Raw genomic sequence first — 22578 nt, 5'->3', positions numbered from 1 at the left:
GTAGTTCAACAGAAGAAAATTAAGGACTGCCAAATTCTCATCAGAAGCCATCCATCTGTGCATATCATGATTGCTTTACATTTCTGTTAAGGGCTGCAATGATTATCTTCATTATTAATTAATGTGATTATTTTTGGCTTATCATTCTGCCTATCAATAAAGAAAATATACAAATGTACATCCACAAGCAGATTTATGATGCAAGTCAGCAAGGACTGTGCACTTATTCAAAATGCTAACCCCTAAAGTTCTTAGTTGCTGCATTTAGATTGTGTCTTGCTTTTAAAAGAGAGACTTGGTAAAATTGCCAAGAAACCCCAGTTATAACAAGACATATGATCTTGCACTAGTCTTGACCTGTGTGAATAGCCAAGGAAAAAGCCATTCAGGTTTAAACTATAGTGCCTAAAAATCAATTTACCAAAACATGTAAGTGGAATGAAATGAAGACAATACTGTGCTGGTTAAGAAATGCTTTATTTATACAGGACATACTCCTACAGTTTAGACTTCCTGTTTTAAAATGCATGTTAATTTGAGTCCTGGCGTCAGCTATAACTTACAGCTCATTTATTTCCAGAGCACCGCAGTCTGATTGCTGCAGAACAAAACCAAAACAAATCTGTTATTGAAACACCATGCATTAAAGACGTGATGTCAGACTTAGGCCATCTTCATAAAAATCTGAGAAGTTTAACCATGAGAATTATTCATAACTTCCTGCTCACCCAAAATATACTTACCATGTTGCTAATGCTGGGATCTGTCCACACCGAAACCTATTCCCTGTAAAAATAAAAAGGTCTGAGTGAACACGATTATTCAAAACATGCACACCAGACTGCTGTTTGTGGGTCAAGTCAGATTAAATGTTGACTTCATTTTTTTACATCAGAAGTCTAACGCACGTTAATCATCATTCGTGACCTAAAAAGATTTTAAACTTTTTTTTGATTATACTCACTCGTTAAAGTCATTGCGGGCCATCATCCTTCAGACCTCGTGTAGCTCAAAACCACCGCATGGATCAGAGTTTAATACGGGACCTGTGGATCGCACAACACATTGAGAAAAAAAAAATGTAAAATTTGTATTAGAAAATATATATAGAAAATGTATAGTAAATTTGCAATATTGTCGTAAAAAAAACAACCGCAAACTTACCTCCGCATTTCCACGCTGATGAGGCCTAGTCGCATCGCTCCAACATGCACAATAATGTTTTATAATATAAAGTACATTTTCTGCATCCTTAAGTCATGTATTATAATACTGACTTAAAAATAAGCACAGAAATAACCTTTTCCTAGCCATGTTAAATGCAAATATTTCGAGTCGGAATAGAGCAAGCATGGTCTCAAGAGCGGACGTCTTCTGCAATCTGTAGAGAAAATGTCCCCCGGAACTATTTTATAGCACATCCGGTGTCTGTGGGTCTTTTCTCATTGGCTCATACGGACTGTACGTTTCCCCTCCTCCACTTGTGTGGATATCTATCCCAAAGTTCAACCCCCAAGCTTTTAATTCCAGGAAGAAGCGGATCCAACGTTGTATCCACCGCTGCTGGCTGGCTCTGTGCCTTCAACGTTACAGCGTTGATTTAAAATAATTTCATAATCTCTGGTTGTGAGCCCAAACACGTTTTCTATGTAGTCAACGGCCGTCAGGACCAGCTGTCTATCCCGGTTTGAGACCAGAAAATATGGACTGGACAGTGAGCAGTCGGGCCCTGTTGTGGTGCATTTTGGCGTTGCTTTGCTGCGCTGGTCTCCCACAAAAGGTAAGAGGGGCTAACTGGATAACTAGCTTAAGTTAGATGACATTAGCTAGGAGTTACCCGCAAAACTACACTTCCCGTTAGATTCGTTTTTCTGCCTTTAGTGCCACAAATATTAAAGTCCAAAGTTAAATATGCTATTCTGTGAACCTTTAATTGAATCTGTGTGCTGCGTATTGTCTTGACTTGATACAAGCTAACATAAACGTTAGCTTGCTGGCTCAAAGCACTAGTATTTAAGTATAGCTGTGCTTTAGAAAGCCTGTAGTTAACTTTGCCAACATAGTATTATCAACGTAAAACATTTACAATTCATTAGTCCAGTGTCACAAATCAAGGAAACCTTTTAAAGTACGGAAATTAGATCTCCATCTTCTTTCTGGAAACTAGCTAGTAGGTGAATTTAAAATACAAAAATATTTCTGTTAAGGAACTATATGGTAATTTGCTGTGCATGTTTATCATTTTGTTTTAAAGCTAGGCTTTCCCAACCTTTTTTAAAAATATATTTTAATGTCATCAACTCCACCCAAGTGAAGGTGAAGTATCAGTGAATAATAATAAAAAAAGCCATTTTAGTATTATTATTGTTGAAACATAGACCCTATCAAGGCTTGGTGAAATGCTAATATTTCTACTGCTTGCATGTTAACTTAACACCTCCTTATCTTTTCACAAGACTGAACACAAGTCTCTTGCTTGCACATAAGCAGCAGTCTTAAAACTTGCACAGTAAATGATGCAAGTGTAGCAAACCAGGCAGCGCAAGTTTGATGTCTTGGTGAAAGTTTGGTCTTTGACATTGTGGGCTTGCCAATAGATGTCTGTAGACATAAATACTTGTCATAAACATTCAAAACAGAAGACATATTTATATTAAACCGTAAAAATAGAAGCGTAATGCAAGTTTAAAGGATGCTTTACGACTTAATCCTTGTGTGGTCCTTCGGGTCCTTGTGACCCAAAGGACAAAACAAGGGTTAATGAAAGCCTTCCCTTTGAGTTGATTAGATCTCCACTGTCATTTGAAGTTAGCAGGACAGATGCAGTATGTGTGCATTATCTGTAGTCCCTAAAAAGGTTCCTACCCAAAGACATTGTTATGCATGATGATTCTTTGTGGTTGGGCTGATTCAATTATGCACAATCTGCACCATTTCAGTGAAAAAGAACATCTATGCATCTGTGCACATCAACATGAAATATGATTGGGTACACAAACAATAGGTTTGTAAAGTAGCAACAACTTTGCAAGAAAATGCTGGAATATAGATCTGGTACTGTTAACCAATTTTTTAAATCTTTACCAAATGAATTAGTTTAACAGAGAATGGGTTCCATAGTATTAGTGTCTGGCACACGTGGGAGCTAGCTAACTTGCTGAAACTGAGCCAGATCCTAGAAAGTTATTAGCTTCAAGCTAGTAACCCACTTTAGCTAAGAAGCAGATTAAAGTAGCTTTATAATCCACTATAATGTCTCAGGTTATAGCATGGTAGACAGTCTGCTTGTGTAGTGGGGGTGACAAATGATGAAGGCTATCTATAGATAGTGACATTTGTATGTGTAAGGAGCTACAGAGGAAAATGCATATCTTTCTCCGATCTCTTTTACAATTTAGCTATTTTAAGGTCAGCTGAAACGGTTTGTTTCAACAAATATTACTGTTTGTAAATGCTTCTCACATTATGCTAATGCATCACTTAACACATTTGCCAGCCCTTTACAACCACACTAATATATTTTTTGTAAACTTGTAACTGTTTCTAGAACACAATGTGTCCCTCAGCTGTAGTTTACCAATTGCTCTGTTACTATGCCCCATATTTTATTTCTTTAATTTTTTTGTAGATATGATTCAGAATGAACTAAGACAGGCTAATTTATTTTGAAAATGTTGTGATGTTCCTACACTATCTTATCACAAACATACTGTGCTTTGACGCAGTGTGCCTGAGCGAGGGCCAACACATGACATCCTCCTCACTGAAGCAACCCCACGCAGAGATGTTAGGAAGGTTACTAAAAAGTGCTCTACACTAAATTTTAAAAGTTTGAAACACATTGACTTTTGAACATTCCCATCCCCATGACATCCTTACCTGTGCTACTCTCGTAAAATTCAACTCTCCCATTGGTGTCTGAGACTGAAGGAAATCTAGCATCCCCAAGCCTGTGTCATCTTTATCTTTTTCCCCTGATGCATCTCTAAATGATCACATAACAGCCTGAAAGGTCAGATGGTAAATTAAAATCTTTGTGTCCGCTTTGCACAATCAGTAAGACAACTAAACAGTGCATCAGCTTTTCAAATGACACTACCAATTTAACTGGCTTTATGTAATTCAGACACACACTTGTTTCTTATGGAGCCCCACCGTTATTGTTGTCCGTCTGTCTGTGGCTTCTTGTTTTCTGATCAGTTTTTCAGAAGACCTTTTACGGCCACTAAACTCATTTGTAATGATCTGTCTAAACTAATACAGATTGGTGCAATGATTAGTCTCTACATCTTTACCTTTCTCTGCCCCATGAGTCCCCCCCCCTCCCCTCCCTCCCTCAGTGTCTCCTACATTTTTGTCCAGTCTTTCTCCTATAAAGAGGCCCTCTTTACTTAATACCCGAGCAATTCTCTTTCTTCTAAGGCGAGTGATTGCATTTTTACAGCTTTTGTCCAGGTTTCTCCAGATATTGGTTGGTGGTGATGTAATATTCACAAATTTTGAAGAAATGAGAGCATCTGACTAAGTGGTTAATGCAGGTGTACTACTAAAGTGCATGTTTACACTCAGTGGGAAAGCTATCCTGTGTTCAGGTTGGTCTGCCATGCAAGAGGCTGTGAAGCACAGTGACATGCTGGCCGGCTACCAATGATATCATGAGCATTGTAGTCTGTTCTTTTTTTAAGCTGTGTCTGGCCTCATTGTAGAGGAAAAAGTGAAGACTTCAGAACCTGCCAAGATGTTGCTTTCGCCCAGTTCTGTAGTATTATGTAACTCACTTGCGCAACAACTAAACATTTCTGTGTAGAATGAGGAAATGAGAGGAAAATGCCCCTGTGTTTAATTCTTCTGAAAAAAGCTTTATAACTCATCTCCTCTGAGTAGCTAAACATGATTGACCAGATGTTCCCAAAGCTAAACACTGTAGAATATTCCGTGTCCATCCAAAACTAGGAGGCTAACAGATGTTAAGAGAGTTATTTGCTTGCGAAACCAAGAACCCAGATTGAGGTTACGGGGGGCCCAAAAACAAGTTGGTTATGATTCTCCCAGTACAGTTAATGCTGGTGAGTTCGCAGCCCAGTGGGAACAGTCACAGGTGCACAATATTGACACAAATGCTTGTATAGGATGTGAGACTACAGCAGGGGATCAGTAGGCAAATGTGGAAGGACCCAGTTTCCTTCTGTAGAGAGGTTGAAACTTTCAGTTCATGGGGTTGTTTTGGCCTTTGGTTTTTCTTTGGAAAGTTAGTCAGTCTCTAGTATTTTCCTTAATCAGAAAAGCTAAAGAACACACAGGGAGAAAGTGATTGTCATGCACTGGACATCTTTTTATGGCATTGGTTTTGTGAGGAAATGCCAGCTGTGTGAGCAAGGGAAACACCCTGACTGAGTGACTGTGTGCTTGCTCTCCAAACCACATGCTCAGGCCCGACTTTGGCTCTGGTGGTTGTTTGTGTCTGACCTAGGAGCACCTCAAACCCCACCTTCTTTATCTTCTTTCAAAGTGTCTGAATGATCAGAAGAGTGTGTTTAGTAATTATATATTGATTATCTGTATTATAGGTATTATAGGGAATTACTGTAATTGTTGGGGTTTTGGAATTTATAGAGTGTGGTCTAGACCTACTCTATCTGTAAAGTGTCTCGAGATAACTTTTGTTATGATTTGATACTATAAATAAAATTGAATTGAATTGAAATAGGTGCTTTATGTAGGGGCTGTTTGCACTGCCCCAAGGGAGTTGTTCAAGGGGCTTAGTCAGGGATGTTGGGGATGTTGATCAATACTGCTATAGTTGAGCAGGAGAATGAGGGCTGTCTGCTCAACTTTTTTGACTCCTGTGGTTAAGACAACGGGTTAAGTGGTTAAGACACTCTGACCCTTAAGGCAAGTACTGAAAAGTCAGTCGGAGCTATCATACACCCCCACGGTCCAAAAACGATAAGATTCCCATGGATTTGTTATCAAAAGCCGTGTTTTTAGAATTCCATAGTGGGTAAGTGGAGCACACATCACCCACAATGCTGTTAATTCTGACATAAGCCAGGTCAGCTTTTTCGACTCATGTGGTTAAGACAACGGGTTAAGTGGTTAAGACACTCTGACCCTTAAGGCAAGTACTGAAAAGTCAGTCGGAGCTCTCGAACACCCCCACTGTCCAAAAACGATAAGATTCCCTTGGCTTGGTTATCAAAAGCTGCTGTTCTATTTTTTTCTTTTCTTTTTCTTTTGTATGGTGACTGTCATTGTGTTTTTGTCCCCTGCACTATCATTTAATGAACCAATCCAAGTGTTCCCATGTCTGTTTATGTGGGAGAGTAGAAGGTTCTGGAAAGAAGGCTGTCTATACGGCCTGCCAGCCCACTATTCATCTGTTCAGATAGAAGTTGGAGCACTCTCGTTTAAAAAAAAAAAAAAAAAAAAAAGCCAAACCATCCTTTTGAAGTATGCTGTGCGGTAGCACTGGTCCAATGCTGAAGTTTAGAACATGCATGCATGCTCATGCCCAGTTTGTTTACCGTCCTCCATGTTGCAATCCTCGGCTCCGGCGTTACTTTGAACCCTCTGAGAGTTCATTCAGCAACATGCCCTTCGTTACCTAGCTAGTCAGCCCCCACCTAGTTTGCTCTGCAGCTGTCATGTTAAGGTATTGATTTGAAGTTCATTGATTTGTAAAGCAGACTAAGGTGGCACACTCCCTAGGGCAGCACACCACCCCACCCCCTTCCAGCAGAATGCTAACTATACCGCGGTGATGATGAAAACAGGCAGCCTGCAGTAACATTTGTCAGACAATGGACAATCTTCTGCCACTTTGCTTCATATCAGTGTGTGAATAATTTCATTAGCATGCTGTAAGTTTAACATAGTCTGAGTGATTAGTGGCTGAAGTCATTATTCACAACCAAAATGCAGAAGCACACCTTTTTGACCTAAGCTGTGGACTTAAGTGGGAGCATACATGCTCCCACAGGCCTGCTTGCTAATGTATGAGTTTATTGTGTTACCATGATGATGAAAGTGCCTTATAATTAGTAGAGAGTATAGATGGGTTTGTTTGTATTACATCACCTTGAGTTTTGCGTTGTGTTTCTGTAGGGGGTTTGCAGCGCCAGCACAGTTTCCCTTCCTGAAAGCCTGCTCTTTGTGTCCACCCTGGATGGAAACCTGCATGCTGTTAGCAAGAAATCCGGCTCGATCAAATGGACTTTGAAAGAAGGTAAGGGGAGAGGACAAGAGTCAAGTAACTTTTTGTTAACTTTTTTTTAATTTTTTTTAACTCTTTGTAGGAGTTGGGTTTTTTTTCCTCCAAGGCACAGTTTCTTATTCAGGTTACATTTGCAACAACAAAGTGCTTTTGTTGTGTTGCCACAGGAAAAACAATGAGATGAGCTCCCATTGCTGTCTTTTTTAACCACAATGAAGTGATTGTGGCTTTAGTAATTTTCAGTGTCAGGGTAGTACAACAAAACAATAAGACTTTAATTAACTAAAGAATTAAACTAAGTGGGGGTCACATGTGAGATTTTGATGCCAAATCAAGGCTGTGTTACTTGCTTTTGTTGTCTGAATTGCTCTATTGGTCTGCACCAGCAGAATTTAAACCAAAAGATTTAAATGCATTAACACTCCTAATAGAAAAATATTCAACTTCAGTCTTAATACTAGGGGTGCACGATTCAGAAAATGTCACGTTTCGATTAATTAATTAATTAATTAGTTAATCATTGATTTTTAGGCTCGCGATTGAATTCAAAATCGATTTTCGATTCAAAAACGATTCTCGATTTAAAAAAAAAAAAAAAAAAAAAAAAAAAGATTCAAAAAATGAAATGTAGTTACTTTTACCATGTGATTACCAACATACAAAAAAAAAAAAAAAAAAAAAAAAGAATCTCGATAAAGATTTGAATCGATTTATTTATTTTTTTGCACACCCCTAATTAATACCTACTATTGCTGTTTAAGGTTTGTTTATCCCAGTAATTTTTCTAAACATGGGAGTAAAACAGGCCTATATTTTCAATTATGACCGGTTGAGAAACAAAACATATTACCGATAGGGCTTTTTGGTATTCTTGATTTATAGGAAATGTTTTTAGGGATTAAGCCAAGGCAATGCTGTGGGATGTTCTGTTAGGCATGGAGACTGGGTAATTATTAACAAAGAGAGGGGAAAATATAGCATGTAATCAAGGTCGGAGTGGGCAAGGGTAAGCAACTTTGCTGTAGTTTCACCTGCACACACAGCGTGTACTATGGATGGTAATGTAGACTATACGATTAGGAACGTAATTAGATAAGATACAGATAAGATATTAGATAAGATTTATTGAAAAACGTTTGCTGAAAAAGTCCATCTAAGACGTACTGTTGTTTCAGTTTATCTTTCTTATATATGACAGTTAAAGACGGTTCTGACTTTCCTGTTCTAAGCGTACAGTTTCTCACATTTTTTTAAGGATGACAATATTTCATGAGACATCTAAACTACTGTGGTTTGAAGTTTGAACCCACAAGTCCTGGTTAGGTCCACCTAATACCCAAGTCATTAATAATCAGAGGCAGAGACTGCTTCCTCCGCATCATCTGTTTTTCTGGAAGAGCTATTGAATATAAATTTGACCAGTTCTGTACCAGGCCTCACACACACCTGTTATTGTGCTCCAGTCAGGCAACCATACACCAACATAATGAGGGGGAAGCGGAAATCTTTTCCCTGGACCGAGACAGTACAACTCAGCCCACATGCATGTCCTCTCCCTGTTTTGCTTGTCACTCTCTGTTGGCTTTGCAAACCTGTATTTATGTATACGCTTACCGTGGTTAGCGTATTTTCATGAAACCATTGTTTTCTCATCGCCTTCTGCAATTACACATAACAAATGCTGATGCTTCTTGAGCACAAAAGTCAATGACCACCTTCAGGTAATCCTCCGCCTCCCCCTGCTATTGTTGACCCCTTCAGGCACCTCCACAGAGATCCGCACCATCTGGTCCACGCCCTGTATGTTCACACTGTAGGGAGGGGTGTGTTTGTCTAGTAGCATTAGAGGTTAGGGCCTTTGCTCTTGGCTTAAAAAGCTATTGTAGTATTTTAACCTTCTCACTATAGCTGAACTTAGCTTCAAGTGTATATATATATATTCTAACAATCTATAATATCATATTTTGAATGTATTTTCCCCTCCTTCCAGGCAGCTTTTAGTTGCTACTTTCTAGCCATGCCACATGGTGTGGAAATCAACTTGCAGCCATTTAAACATGCACTTCCTAGGCTACACCACAGCATAAATGGAAACTAATAGCTGCTTGGAAGGAAGGACACCTAATGGATAATGGAAAATTGTAGGCATTAATGTAAAATGTATCAAACTTGTAGTAAATGGGCTTGAAACATGCAAAAACATGATATGGTCCTTTTTATAAGCACGTGTCTCTGGGAGGCATTTCAGGAATAAAACTCGCAACATAGCTAGATAAATTTTGTCATGCCATTTCTACACATTTATTTACAATATTTAAATACAGTGAAACATTATACATTACATTAACTATATCGGGATAAGTGTAAAATCTGCTTCCTGGACTTAACCCTGTGCTTTTCTCAGTCTGTTAGATGGATCTTTGGTATCATAGAGGCTCAACAGGTTAATATGTTCCAGTACTTTCTAGATGATATGACCTCTTTAAAACTGTTCTTCTTTTACTCTTAACAGCTTCTGGCCACGGTTCACATTGTCGGTTGATATTCTTGTCAGTCCTGACTTGCGTCTTGTCTCCTTTTCTCCTCACAGATCCAGTTCTTCAGGTCCCCACACATGTGGCAGAGTATGTAGCTTTGGAGTTATTTTTCCGCATGGGTGTATGTGTAAATATCCTTGTGTACTGCACCTATCGTCTGTAATAAAAGATGGTGAATGCAAATTTTATTTGGTAACCTGTCGAGCTTGTCTTAATCTGTCACTCCCTTTACTGGTCTCAAGATGTGATGCATCTGCTTAAATCTTTATTCTAGGCCAGCCTTTCTGCCTGACCCCAACGATGGCAGTCTGTACTCTCTGGGAGGAAAAAACAATGAAGGCCTCACAGTAAGAGGAAATTATTTTTTATCACAAACTATAATCTCCCCTCTTTTGAGAGAAACCCACTGTTTAGTTCCCTATTCTAGAGAAAAATGTCTCCTCCTCACCATGTGTGTCATTTAGTCATTCTAAGAGTAATGCACCACTGTAACTGAAGTTACAAATGTGGTGGTGCATGCATGATGTTCCACATGTATCATAGGACATACAGCATGTTATGGTTATGTGTAATGCTCATTCATTCATTTTTCTCAAACAGAAATTACCGTTCACTATCCCTGAGTTGGTCCAAGCTTCTCCCTGTCGCAGCTCTGATGGCGTCCTTTACATGGGTAAGGTTAATTCTCAGATAGACATTATATCCTGCCTTTTGATTCAATACATTCATAAACACACATTCAACACATACTCTGTAGTTTCCTTATCCATTACCTTGTGCAGTCCATGTCCCAGTGTGTCTTCTCACCTAAATGAGCTGGTGTTATCTGGATATCTTCCGACTTGCGGTCGTAGCCTGTGGTCTTTTGAATTTGAAACCGTTAACAGAGGAAAGGTAATCTACCATAGTGACTGTCATTGTTTAAAGGGAAGCGGGTGACATTTGCTTCCCCGGAGACGTTATCAGTGAAGCTTTTGTTTTCATTCAACTGAAGCTGCTGCTGGAACAGAGCATATTGTAGTTGCAAAGGTCTGAATGTGCTACAGCCTAAATTCTCATCCTTTTAAATCTGTTTACTGTATGTATAAAATGTTTGCTAAATGGAGTTTGTAGGAATTATCAGGCCAAACCATCCTCCATCACCTGGACTCCCTAAAGTAGCGGTTTCCTGATTTTTATGGTTTTTTTGCATTTATCTTTAATAATCTATGATTAGGGTATTACTGCCACTCCCTGCATGACAAAGTAAGTGAGATGCCAGTAGTTAGATGCCATGATGGGTTGGTCATTAAATGACAGAATGGTAACACCCATCACTGTGAAGGATAGATGGCTGCATGTTATTTTGCTTGACTGCCACTTGTGCAGCTTTTACACCCTCGATTTGGAAAAATAGAAAAGCCACAAACCTTTTAACGGGAAAATAGGGAGAAACCTCAGGAAGAGCTGCCCTCTTCCAAGGTGCACAGACATGCAATAGGTGTGACATTTACAGAGTAGACAAAAGTACAGAACGTACTATTAAGTAAACATGAAATGTTATAAGTAGTTTTATTATTAGATAAGATTATGAAACTAAAATATGTTGTGCTTTTCCCAAGGGCAATATACATAAATGCTGTAATCATGGCAGAGGTATTGATTTTGTCTGTGTGTGTTTGTGGATGTGCTCATGTACAGGTAAGAAGCAGGACTTGTGGTATGTGGTGGACCTGTTGACTGGTGAGAAGCAGCAGACCCTGACTTCCTCTTTTGCTGAGATGCTGTGTCCATCTTCATCTCTTCTCTATCTGGGACGCACAGGTAAAAACAAAACACATCCAGCAACACAAGTCCAGCTATTTCTTTTCCCTTAACTTTGCCAGCCTCATTTTAGTCACATTATCATTGCAGACCATCGCATTCAATCGTTGATTTGATTTAATCTGGCTAATGAATAGGCCCCAGACTGTTGGCAAACCCTTATTTACCTCCTGCTCATCTCTGCTGCTATCTCTGCCTGTCTATCCATGGGATGGTAATTGTAGATGAGACCTAGAGAATGAGAAGCCTGCAAATTGAATACCTACTAAAAACCCACTCTTAACATGGTGTCAAGTCAAAGCTCACTTTGTGACTCAAAAGTATACATGCTGGACTTTGTTTCACCGTGTCTCCACATTTTCCATATTGTGAAATTGAACACCACTTTGCAGTTACTCCCAAAAATGGATACCCAAAGTATGGCTTTTGTGTATGTTACATGTTTGTTTTTTTTCCTATGCGAATATGCCCTTGTTCATCTCTCTTTTAGAGTACACCATCACCATGTATGACACCAAGAGCAGAGAGTTGCGCTGGAATGCCACCTATTCTGATTATGCCTCCACCCTTCCTGACGATGACACCAAATACAGTAAGGCTCTTGGACACATTCGCTCTTTTGTTTTGTTTAGTTTCTGACAGACCGTGCTAATCACTCGTCCGCTCTTTGGTTCCCCACAGAGATGGCTCATTTTGTGTCTAATGGTGACGGCCTCGTGGTGACGGTGGACAGCGAATCGGGAGATGTTCAGTGGGTGCAGAACTATAACTCTCCGGTGGTGGCCATGTATATCTGGCAGCGTGAGGGCCTCCGCAAAGTTCCCCACACTAATGTGGCCGTGGAAACCCTGCGTTACCTCACTTTCATGTCTGGAGAAGTCGGCCGCATCACACAGTGGAAATACCCATTTCCCAAAGAGAATAAGCCCAAGAACAAATTCCTGTAAGCAGACGTAGTGCAACGATCCCTACTTTTTGTCAGCTATTGTTTTTATGATTGTAACTACTTTGACATTTCTCTTTTTGAATACCCTTTTTTTTTTTTTTTTTTTTTTTTTTTTTTTTATTTAATAAATAGAAATATTGGCCAAACACTGTTTTAAACATGTTGAAACCTTCATTGTCTATGTATGTATTAATCATAGGGGCTTAACTTACTGAACGGGTGAAATCAAGATTACTTTTGTAAAATGTGAGATTGCTTAATGTTGGGATGGAGTCGAGACATGTCGTAACTAACAAATGGGTGCTGCTGGGTCTGGTTTCAGCTCTGGTTTCACTTTAAGTACTGTTTTTATTTTAAAAACATTGTGTTCACTCTTTACACCTGCCTTGCTGAAAAGGACAAACGGGACTTTCAGTGGTTGGGCCACTGTGAAAGTATCGCCTGTTAACGGTGATGATGGAGAACTGTAAAAGTTTCTCTCCATTTCTAATCCTTCATTCACTCCAGATGTGTTCACCCAGATCGTATTGTCACATCTCTATTTAGCATGAAATATGTACTGTATTTTCAAAAGTAAGCAGGCATTTGTTTAACTGCTTTTTCTTTTCTTCTTTTTTTTCAGGGCCACATTGTATGTCGGCAAATACTCCACCAGTCTATATGCCTCTCCCTCCCTGGTGCACGATGGAGTCACTGTGGTGGTGAGTGACAGTTGCATGTATATCTTCATTTAGGCAAAACACACTTCCTAATCAGTAAGACATGAGTCAAAGTGTATCTACTTGTTTTGTTTTCATAATCTTCATTTTTGATTAGTGGTTTCCAGGTATGCCAGTGAGTTTGTGTGAATACATCCTGTTCTAGTTGTGTCTTAGCTTGCACTACTTACTTCCGTCACTCTGCCTCACTGGCCTGACTCGGATGAATAGTAGTTTCCTGTCACAAGAAATACAATTGTGGGTTTTTTTCTTTTTTTGCTTCTGAAATGGAAATTAATCTAAATGTTTGTTTGTGTGTATGCACAGCCTCGTGGCAGCACCTTCCCCATGCTGGAGGGTCCGCAAAGCCAGGAGACTGAAGAGGACAAGGAGTGCGTCATCACACCCAGCACCAGTGTCAAGTTCAATGCTGCGCTCCGGGAGCAAAACCGTATCAACTTTATGAGGAACTACCTGCTCCTTATAGGTACTACATTAGTACATAAATCTCAAAGTAATATCCGGTCTGAACTACATACTCTGGATAATGTATTCTTTCCTGGCACAGTGAGGGAGAGGGATTCAGGGCCACCCCCTAAAAAAATTAATAAATAAAAATAAAAAGTTAGTTTTACTAGCAATTCATGTGCTAGAGTTTGTGCTGTTCACCACATTTTGAAGTCCAGGGCCTTGAACAGTTCACTGCACGTTGAGTGACTGTGTTGCACGGAGACTGCCCTCTGCTGGATGATAAAATAAATCATGTGATTCAGAAAACTATAACTACATTTAAGTATCATGACCGAAATCAGTGTTTGGTGATTATTCATGATTCTGCTGCTGATGATGATGATGATGATGATTGAGGATGATGATGATGACTAAAAAGTTCACTCCTGCATTTCAGGTCATCATGAGACACCCCTTGAAGCTCACACCAAGATCCTGGAGAAGTTCCCGGACAGCTTCCCTCGAAATCAAGGCAATGTCATTCCACCGACTACTGACAAGAAAGTTGAGGTGTGTGTGTGTGTGTGTGTGTGTGTGTGTGTGTGTGTGTGTCTGCATTTTGTTCAGAAGATTTTTTTTTTTTTTTTTTTTTTTTTTTTTTTTTTTTACATCTCAAAACATCTGTGCAGATTTTCTCACAATTTTCCTACCTGTCCTCACCTCCCACCATGTTGCAGAAGGTGAATGATAGTGGTATGGATGATGGCCCCCCTTCTCCGCTGCCTGAAACATCTATCCAAGAACCTGGGACCAGCAGTCGCACTGTGCGTCCAGAGGCACCTGTGGACTCTATGCTCAAAGACATGGCCACCATCATCTTCTCCACTTTCCTCCTGGCTGGCTGGGTGGCCTTTGTGATTACCTACCCCAAAGTAAGTCAAACATCACCACCTAGTGGACTGCTGGGGGCCTGCAACTTCCTACTTGACAGAAAATATTTGATTTGTAGAAATGAGGCTAGGAGTCTCAAATCCACAAGTGGAAATGAGTGCTGAATGCTCTTTAGTTTTTCTTAGAGCCTCATACATGGTCTCCTCTCTCACCACAGAGTGTTCACAAGCAGCAGCAGCTACAGCACCAGGAGTTCCAGAGACAGATGGAGGAGAAGTTGGAGCTGCTTCAGAGACAGCAGCCGTTCCCCCCTGCAGACGTGGGCCTGGGGTTGGCCCCAGACAGCGACTATCTGGAGGTGGCCCGCGCTCGCTCCGAATGCTCAGACCACAGCAGCCCAAATGTCACCCCCCGCGCCTCAAACCACTCCAACCTGTCTGTGTCTGAGCTGGGAAGCTCTGCCAATGAGCACGAAGATGCAGGTAAAGATTGAGAAATTAAAATGACATGCACACTTTTATTTTTTTTTTTTGTGCTTCTTCAACAATTGAGTAAGAATTTAAACCCTGTTTTCACTGTCCAAATTTATGTATTTGTCTTATCAGAGGAGGACTCCACTATTGTCAGAGTGGGCAACATAACTTTTCGTCCCAAAGAAGTCTTGGGTCATGGTGCTGAGGGCACCATTGTGTACAAGTAAGTCTGAACAATTATTTATGATAACTTTTGTTCAATTTAGAAGTACTATTGCAACGTTGTATTTCCATTGTTTCTCCACAAGGGGGCAGTTTGACAACCGTGCAGTGGCAGTGAAGAGAATTCTCCCAGAGTGCTTCAGCTTTGCAGACCGGGAAGTCCAGCTGCTGAGAGAGTCAGACGAGCACCCAAATGTCATCCGCTACTTCTGCACCGAAAGAGACCGTCAGTTCCAGTACATTGCCATTGAGCTGTGTGCTGCCTCACTTCAGGAGGTAATAAAAGCCTCAATAGATCACGTAAGCACCTTTTGGAGTCTGGGAGAAGCTAAGTTGTGTGTTGTTTTTTGCTAATAGCAGCCACGTTTTAGCTGATGGTTCCTTAATGATTCATTACCTTTTTGTGCCATTAGCATGTAGTTGTACTGCGAGTGTAAGTGTATAGGACTATATGATTTAGACTATATGAAATTCAGCAATAAGTGAAGGAAATAGCCAGGATTCTTTCTTTTTTGTCATTATTCGTAAAGCACTAAAACTAGAAGAAAGGACCTCCCATGCTAAAATTAATTTGGTGCTTTATACATCTTCAAACTATACAGTATGAAAATGAGACACAGTGTTATCATTATTGGACTACACTGACTGCGGTCTTTTATCCCTCTAGTATGTTGAGAGGAAGGATTTCGACCGTCATGGACTCGAGCCAGTTATGCTTCTTCAGCAGACCATGTCAGGACTGGCCCATCTGCACTCTCTCAACATAGGTATGCATCACTGAACATAAAATCACTTTCTTCTTTTCTTCTTCTTCTTCTTCTTCTTCTTCTTCTTGGCTGTTTTACCAAACAACATCAACACCACGTAAGTAACTGACCTCTTGCTTATCTCCTCTAACCTTTTTATACTTTTCCTAACAGTTCACAGAGACCTGAAACCTCACAACATCCTGGTGTCCATGCCCAATGCCCACGGTCGGGTCCGGGCCATGATTTCAGACTTTGGCTTGTGTAAGAAGCTGGCAGTGGGCCGCCACAGTTTCAGTAGAAGGTCTGGGGTGCCTGGCACTGAGGGCTGGATTGCTCCTGAGATTCTCAGCGAGGACTGCAAAGACAACCCGGTGAGTTGGTGGTAGAGTAGCTGCTCTCTCGTGGTGGGTAGACGTATTGTTGGTTGTCAGAATTCACAAAAGAAACCCAAAATGATACACTTTTTTTTTTTTTTTTTTTGAAAAGATGTGCAATCACTTCATGACAAAATATGAGCATTCAAGAAGCAACACCCAAATGTTCTCCACTTTTGACAGAACCAAACACTGAAAACTGCCCAAAGGGTGAATGTGGGACCCAAAGGAGCATTAGTTGACCTAATCAACTGGATACACCAACCCTAGTATACATAACTTGATACTGTGTAGAAATAGTTTTGGTGGCAAATGTGTTTCCTTACATGCCACACTGTGACCTCCTCCATTCTTCCCTTGTCTTGTCCCTTGTAGACCTGCGCCGTTGATATCTTCTCTGCTGGTTGTGTGTTCTACTACGTGGTGTCTCAGGGAAGCCACCCCTATGGCAAGTCTCTGCAGAGGCAAGCAAACATCCTACTGGGCACATACAGCCTTGACTATCTGCAAACTGACAAACATGGTGAGGACTAAAAGCTTTGCTTTTGTTTTCTCTAGAGATTTTTTTTTTTGCTACCGATAGCCGAACGTCGATGAGCCGTTTCGGCCGATTAACAGCTCATACCGCTCTTTTTACTTTTCTTTTTATATCCGCGGCTATAGCTGTATTACAGTATAGGTCAGTTTGACTACTTTGTAGTGTATTGGGATCTCCACCAGTTGGCAGTGTAACCTAGGCTATAAAGAATGTAAAGTTGACGTCAGGATGTATTAAATTTTGGTATGTTGGTATGTTTTTGGTATGTTGGCTGTTTTTCCATTCTTTACAACGGTGAAGCAACACGGACACACCACCCTCGTTTAATGTGCAACTCAGTCTCCGTTTCTGTAATCTGACCTGCAAACTGCAGGCAGTTCTTTGATCTGGTTTCCTATTCACTCGCCATAGTGTGACTGACTCGCATGGCAATCCGCTTGTCGTGCTTACCTCCAGTATATGTTGCGAATGCCGTACAGCTAATATAAGTGTCCGGACAGAACTCGCGCTTGTGAACTTTGGTTGCACATTACGTGCATTAATCTACATACAAAAAGGCTAAACTGGCAACTAGAAGGCATTATTGCTGCACTCTTGATCATGTATTTTTAGTGAGTATCGGCTGATAATGATCGGCGGCCGATCAATAGTTTTCTCAGATCTCTTCAGGTGAGGTGAGAGGTGTACAATAATAGTAATGTAGTTGGTAGGTAATGTAGATTACTATGGACAGGTAGGGTTGTGTGGGTGATTGGTTGTTTTAAGTATTTTGTACAGCTGTGGAGATTTATTTGATGGCAAACATTTATGTACAATATACAAATTATTTTTAAAATAATGTATGCCGTGTGATCATACCTTTCGAGCACATCATAACCAGCGTGTTTGTGTCATTTATCAGAGGCCATTGTAGCCAGAGATCTAATAGAGCAGATGTTGAGCATGGAACCCCATAAGAGGCCTTCAGCTGAGAGCATTCTCAAACACCCTTTCTTCTGGAGTCTGGAGAAGGAGCTGCAGTTCTTTCAGGTCAGCTTTTTACTTATCTATTTCTCTGCTTATTTGTATAGATCACATGTATTAGGCTGTGTACTGTAGTATTAGAGACTAGTCTGTGCACACACACTCAGGCAACTTTTGGAATTGTATAAATCCTTATGTACAGTATGGATTTCTCATTAATAAACTTCTTCATAAATGCAGGCTATTTTAATGTGATTTGGGCAGTAATAGCAGGTTATCTGTATTGGACTGTAGAAGAAGATGATTGATCATGTCTACTCTGCATTCTTACAGAGTTTTAATACAGGATGTATTAAATCAATCCTTTTTTTTTTTTTTTTTTTTTGCATGTATAAATGGTCTGAATGAGAATAAGACGACTTTTTGTGGTTGCTTGCAGGATGTGAGTGACAGAATAGAAAAGGAACCGCTGGACGGACCAATCGTGAGGCAGCTGGAGAGAGGCGGGAGGGCTGTTGTCAAGGGGGACTGGAGAGAGCATATCACAGTGCCACTGCAGACGGGTACGAGATTGGCTAAGTTTATACAACATGTCGAATACAAACTTCTGCCAAAGTCCTGACCCCCCCGGTTGTAAAGTAGTCTTCTTGTTTCTTGTGTTGCTTCAAACTTAGTGTTATAGTATACAGTAGCACTTCACAGTTGAACTGAATGCTGTATCCTGTCACTACAAAATATTACTGTGGGTGCTGAAGTACGCCTGCTGCTTCCTGTCAGCATTGCCATTTGTTTTATTGGCCAGTAAAGCAAATGGCGCTGATATACTAATGAACTGACAAAGCGAGGTTATGTGGGTATACTACATATATAAGGGGGTATGTGGGTATAATACTATAACAGCATAGTGTAAAAGTATGTGTTTTTTTTTTTTTTTTTTTTTTTTTTTTAGCTAGCCAGTCCTTCCAGAAAAAACCGCTGGACGGACCAATTGAGGCAGCTGAGAGAGGCGGGATTGCATAATTCAATGCATAATCAGCCAAAGTCCGAATATATTCATGCCGGGGCGCATTTTTTCAAATATGTATACAGTAGCACTTCACAGTTGAACTGAACTTCCGTCAGCATTGCCATTTGTTTTATTGGATAAATTGCCGATTTGAACTGACAAAGCGTGGGTAAAATATAACAGCATAGTGTAAAAGTATGTGTTTTTTTTTTTTTTTTTTTTTTTGCCAGTCCTTGATTTCATAATCATAATCCCGCATTTTCGTTGCAAAAAAATCACATATTTTAGCAGAAAGTTAAAAAAAATTTGCGTTTACTTCACACAAGAGCAGCCATTTTCCCAGGGTGTTGGAGGTTGAATTTGACATGTACTTTGTCTTTTAAGTTGGTATCCAATAAGAAACCTATCTTAATATCTGATGTCTACTCAAATTTCCTTAAGTGCTCCTGCTGTCTATATTATTAACGATTTTTGAAAGTCTGTCTCTTTTGTATGTTTTATTTCCCTCTGTTTAGACTATTACTTTTATTTTTACTTTAATATTATATTATTTGTATACATTTTTGTTTCTTATTTGTTTACTTATTGCAATGACTGAATATCTGTAAACTTTTTTTGGAAATTAAGTTTAAAAAAAGCAGGGTGTTGGGGGAATCACTTTTTCTTCTCTTTTTCATCAAACCGCAGTTTTTGCAAGTTTCTGCAATTTTTGCAAGTTCCCGCAATTTCATCGCATTAAAACTGCATAAATATCCTGCATATTCCATCGCATTTTTTAAGAAAACGTGCCGCATAATCAAGGATTTTTGCCCGCAACAATCACAAAAAAACTCTGCGTTTTTCTGGAAGGACTGACAAGCTAATTGTTTTATACTTGAAGTAAGTCAAACACTGGGGGACAAATGATTTAAACTTGGTGTGTGTCATTCTCTCTTTATTTGGCAGATCTCAGAAAATTTCGCTCCTATAAGGGTGGGTCAGCCAGGGACCTGCTGCGTGCAATGAGAAATAAGGTAGGAATGTATTTACATGTTTTGTATTTAAAAGAAATCCATCTCTATTGTTGGAGGCTTAACGCTTAACCTTCCTTCAACAGAAACATCATTACCGAGAGTTGCCTGCTGAGGTTCGGGAGACTCTGGGCTCCATCCCTGATGACTTTGTGTCCTACTTTACCTCCCGCTTCCCCCACCTGCTAATGCACACATACCTGGCCATGCGGACCTGTGCATCTGAGAGACTATTCCTGCCTTACTACTCTACTGCAGAGCAGTTTGCAAAAACACAGGCCCAGTACACAGTACACCTCGGGCCACAAAGACCAAATGAGCCATGCACTCAAAACCTGCCAACACACACATCATCACCTGAGGAACCTACACACTCACAGCCGTTGCAGGTGTCTGACATAACACCTGTTGAATCGGTGCCCTCTACATCACCAGATGAGCCTGTATCTCCACATTTGCCAGTTCAGACAGTGCCGCCAACAGCGCCAGCACTGTCCACACAGACTGACTTGCACAGTCAAACAGTGAACCCCACGTTTACTTCCGAATCGCCTACAGATCCTCTCAGGAAAAAAGAATCCAGTCAGTGTGAGATGCACACACCGCCAGGTCCTTCAACACTGGATAGTGAACCAGTGTGAACTGAACCAGAGTCAGGTGGACCCAGCACAGACGGGAGCATTGCATTAAAAAGTGGCACCAAGTGGGACTCAGTTGCTGCACCGTGAGCTGGTGAGGACCAGGCCTGCAGTGCCTGGGATCCACTGCTCGCTGCAGCTGCACCCTAAACTAAGTGCCTTCTGCTCACATGGGTTCAAATGTTCCCCAACAGAGCCGTCCACAAGTCTGTCTCTGCCTTGAGGAAGTCGGATAACCAACATGGTGTTGTTGGACATTATCTTGTAGCTGGACTGAGCAAAGAGGATTTTTATTTTTATTTTATAATGGCATGTCCAAAAAAAAGTGTTTGTCCCAAAAATATCTGGCCTCTATTGTCGGGGGAAACGTGTCTGGATGTTGTTGTTGGGTAGTTTTATAGTGCAATGTTGTATTTCTGAGTGAGCCTGTTCACTGCACAAATACTGTAGATACTTTTTTGTATAGACCGATTCAGAATTTGGATCATTGATGATTAATCATTTAATGTGGCCCATGTGCTTTTTTTTTAACTATCACTGTGCTGCATGGGTACAAATCTTTCAAATTGACTATGCTAAATGTGCTTGATTCCCGTTAATGCTGCTAGACTGCTTCTCTTGTCAATCAAGTTTTGCTGACTCCGTAAGAGTGGACCGTTCCTAAGGGTGTTCAGGGTGGCATCTGATTACGGTCGGTAATTTTATTCTTATTAATATGAATTTAGAGGTCAGGCTGCAGAACTTGCTTATCATAACTTTTCAAGGGTGTCAAAGTGAAATTAATGACTTGCACAATAAATTCTATTTTTTTTTTATACTCAGATTTTGCTTGTTGATCTTACTAACTACAGTCAGTGCCTAACAGAAGCTATATTATATTTAACAAATATTTTTATTTAAAGGTGCACCAAGCTGGTGTAACCTTTCTCTGTCTGATGTTGAAAGCAAAAGAAGGAATTTTACTTCAAGCAAATGAAGAAGGTCTCTGCGAAAAAGGACCAGCATAGTAACACAGAGCTGTTAAGAGCCAGTGTGTGAATCACTGCATTCTCTTCAAGTCACAGATATAAATGTATATACATGTTAATATATCAGACTTGCATATCAGAATGTAAACCGATGAATACAAATAAACCAAAATGCAATTTAGCCAGAAAGTAACAAAGGAACACTCATCTATCTATCAGTTTGTGCTTTCACTAAAGAGAGGTTTTTAATGTGTTAACATAACTTTGCTCAAAGACTGGAAGCAATAGCCAGTAGAAGTGGTCCAGGTACCCGGTAGAGATGTCCCATTGTTCCCTTTTTTTATGTGGTGTAGAACAGGTGTATAAAACAATGTTTTCCTTTATTAATAATTAAAACTTTTAACGCCCAATGACATAACCTGCTGGGGCTGTTCTGTTAATACTGGTACCATTTCTGGTAAGCATTAAACCATTTGAACAGAAAAATACTTAGCACAATATGAGGCAGCTGCGTCGGAGTAGGACAAGTATGTCAAAAGTTGCAAAGAAACTCGTGGCGCATCTGGAACTTGGAGACTCGCCCAGTGGAACATGCGAACATAAATTTAATAGCTGCCAGCTATTACATTTATGTTGGATTGTGTGCTGGAGTTTCTGTGCAAGCATTAACTCTCACGTACCATTTATCTCAATGTTATATAACTTTGGGTGTGGCTCAACAAAGTTATATAATGTGGAGAACAGTGGTACTGCTCAGGTCAAACAGGTGATTCTTTGTTTGGGTTTGGCTCAACAAAGTTATATAATGTGGAGAACAATCACTGCTCAGGTCAAACAGGTGATTCTCACCTTTTTTTTTCTTCTCATTAACATGTCTTCCAGTCCAAATTGTAAATCCCTGGCTTACCTACATATTGTGCAACATTCAGCTGCCAGACTCGCTAGGCATGTGTCCTCTGGTTTTATTGTGGAACTTTAAATTATTAAAAAGTATTACATTTACATGTAATTTACAATAGCTTTGCCAATGTACAGTGCAAAGAAATAATGAAACTCTTGGATTTCCCAGCATTTTTGCACAAATTAGTATTTCAATATC

General features: G+C 40.1%; 1 protein-coding gene and 1 long non-coding RNA gene across 3 annotated transcripts; one reads left to right on the top strand and one right to left on the bottom strand.

The window, feature by feature from the left end:
• Nucleotides 1-456: 456 nt before the first annotated feature.
• LOC114569604 (uncharacterized) lies at nucleotides 457-1386 on the bottom strand. The gene is made up of 4 exons (XR_003694409.1): nucleotides 1165-1386; nucleotides 965-1046; nucleotides 744-786; nucleotides 457-598 (listed from the first exon to the last, which is right to left on the bottom strand). It is a non-coding gene; the product is annotated as an uncharacterized LOC114569604 (long non-coding RNA).
• Nucleotides 1387-1501: 115 nt separating this feature from the next.
• On the top strand, nucleotides 1502-21680 carry ern1 (endoplasmic reticulum to nucleus signaling 1). 2 transcript variants are annotated; one of them, XM_028599740.1, is made up of 22 exons: nucleotides 1502-1780; nucleotides 7105-7225; nucleotides 9804-9837; nucleotides 10025-10097; nucleotides 10351-10423; nucleotides 11431-11553; nucleotides 12044-12145; nucleotides 12235-12496; nucleotides 13122-13200; nucleotides 13525-13684; nucleotides 14105-14218; nucleotides 14383-14579; nucleotides 14756-15020; nucleotides 15144-15234; nucleotides 15320-15509; nucleotides 15901-16000; nucleotides 16154-16353; nucleotides 16732-16879; nucleotides 17796-17923; nucleotides 18297-18420; nucleotides 19809-19876; nucleotides 19960-21680. In XM_028599740.1, exons 1-22 carry the CDS (start codon nucleotides 1703-1705, stop codon nucleotides 20512-20514), a joined length of 3285 nt encoding a protein of 1094 aa, XP_028455541.1. In that variant the 5' UTR covers nucleotides 1502-1702; the 3' UTR covers nucleotides 20515-21680. The 2 variants fall into 2 exon arrangements, with proteins under 2 accessions (XP_028455541.1, XP_028455540.1); XM_028599739.1 differs by having other exon boundaries at nucleotides 15320-15533.
• The last annotated feature ends 898 nt before the right edge of the window (nucleotides 21681-22578 follow it).

This window comes from Perca flavescens, chromosome 15, assembly GCF_004354835.1.
Source record: "Perca flavescens isolate YP-PL-M2 chromosome 15, PFLA_1.0, whole genome shotgun sequence".
Classification (NCBI taxonomy): domain Eukaryota; kingdom Metazoa; phylum Chordata; class Actinopteri; order Perciformes; family Percidae; genus Perca; species Perca flavescens.
The sequence above is the reverse complement of the archived record's forward strand: the minus strand, read 5'-3'. Positions and strand labels throughout refer to the sequence as shown.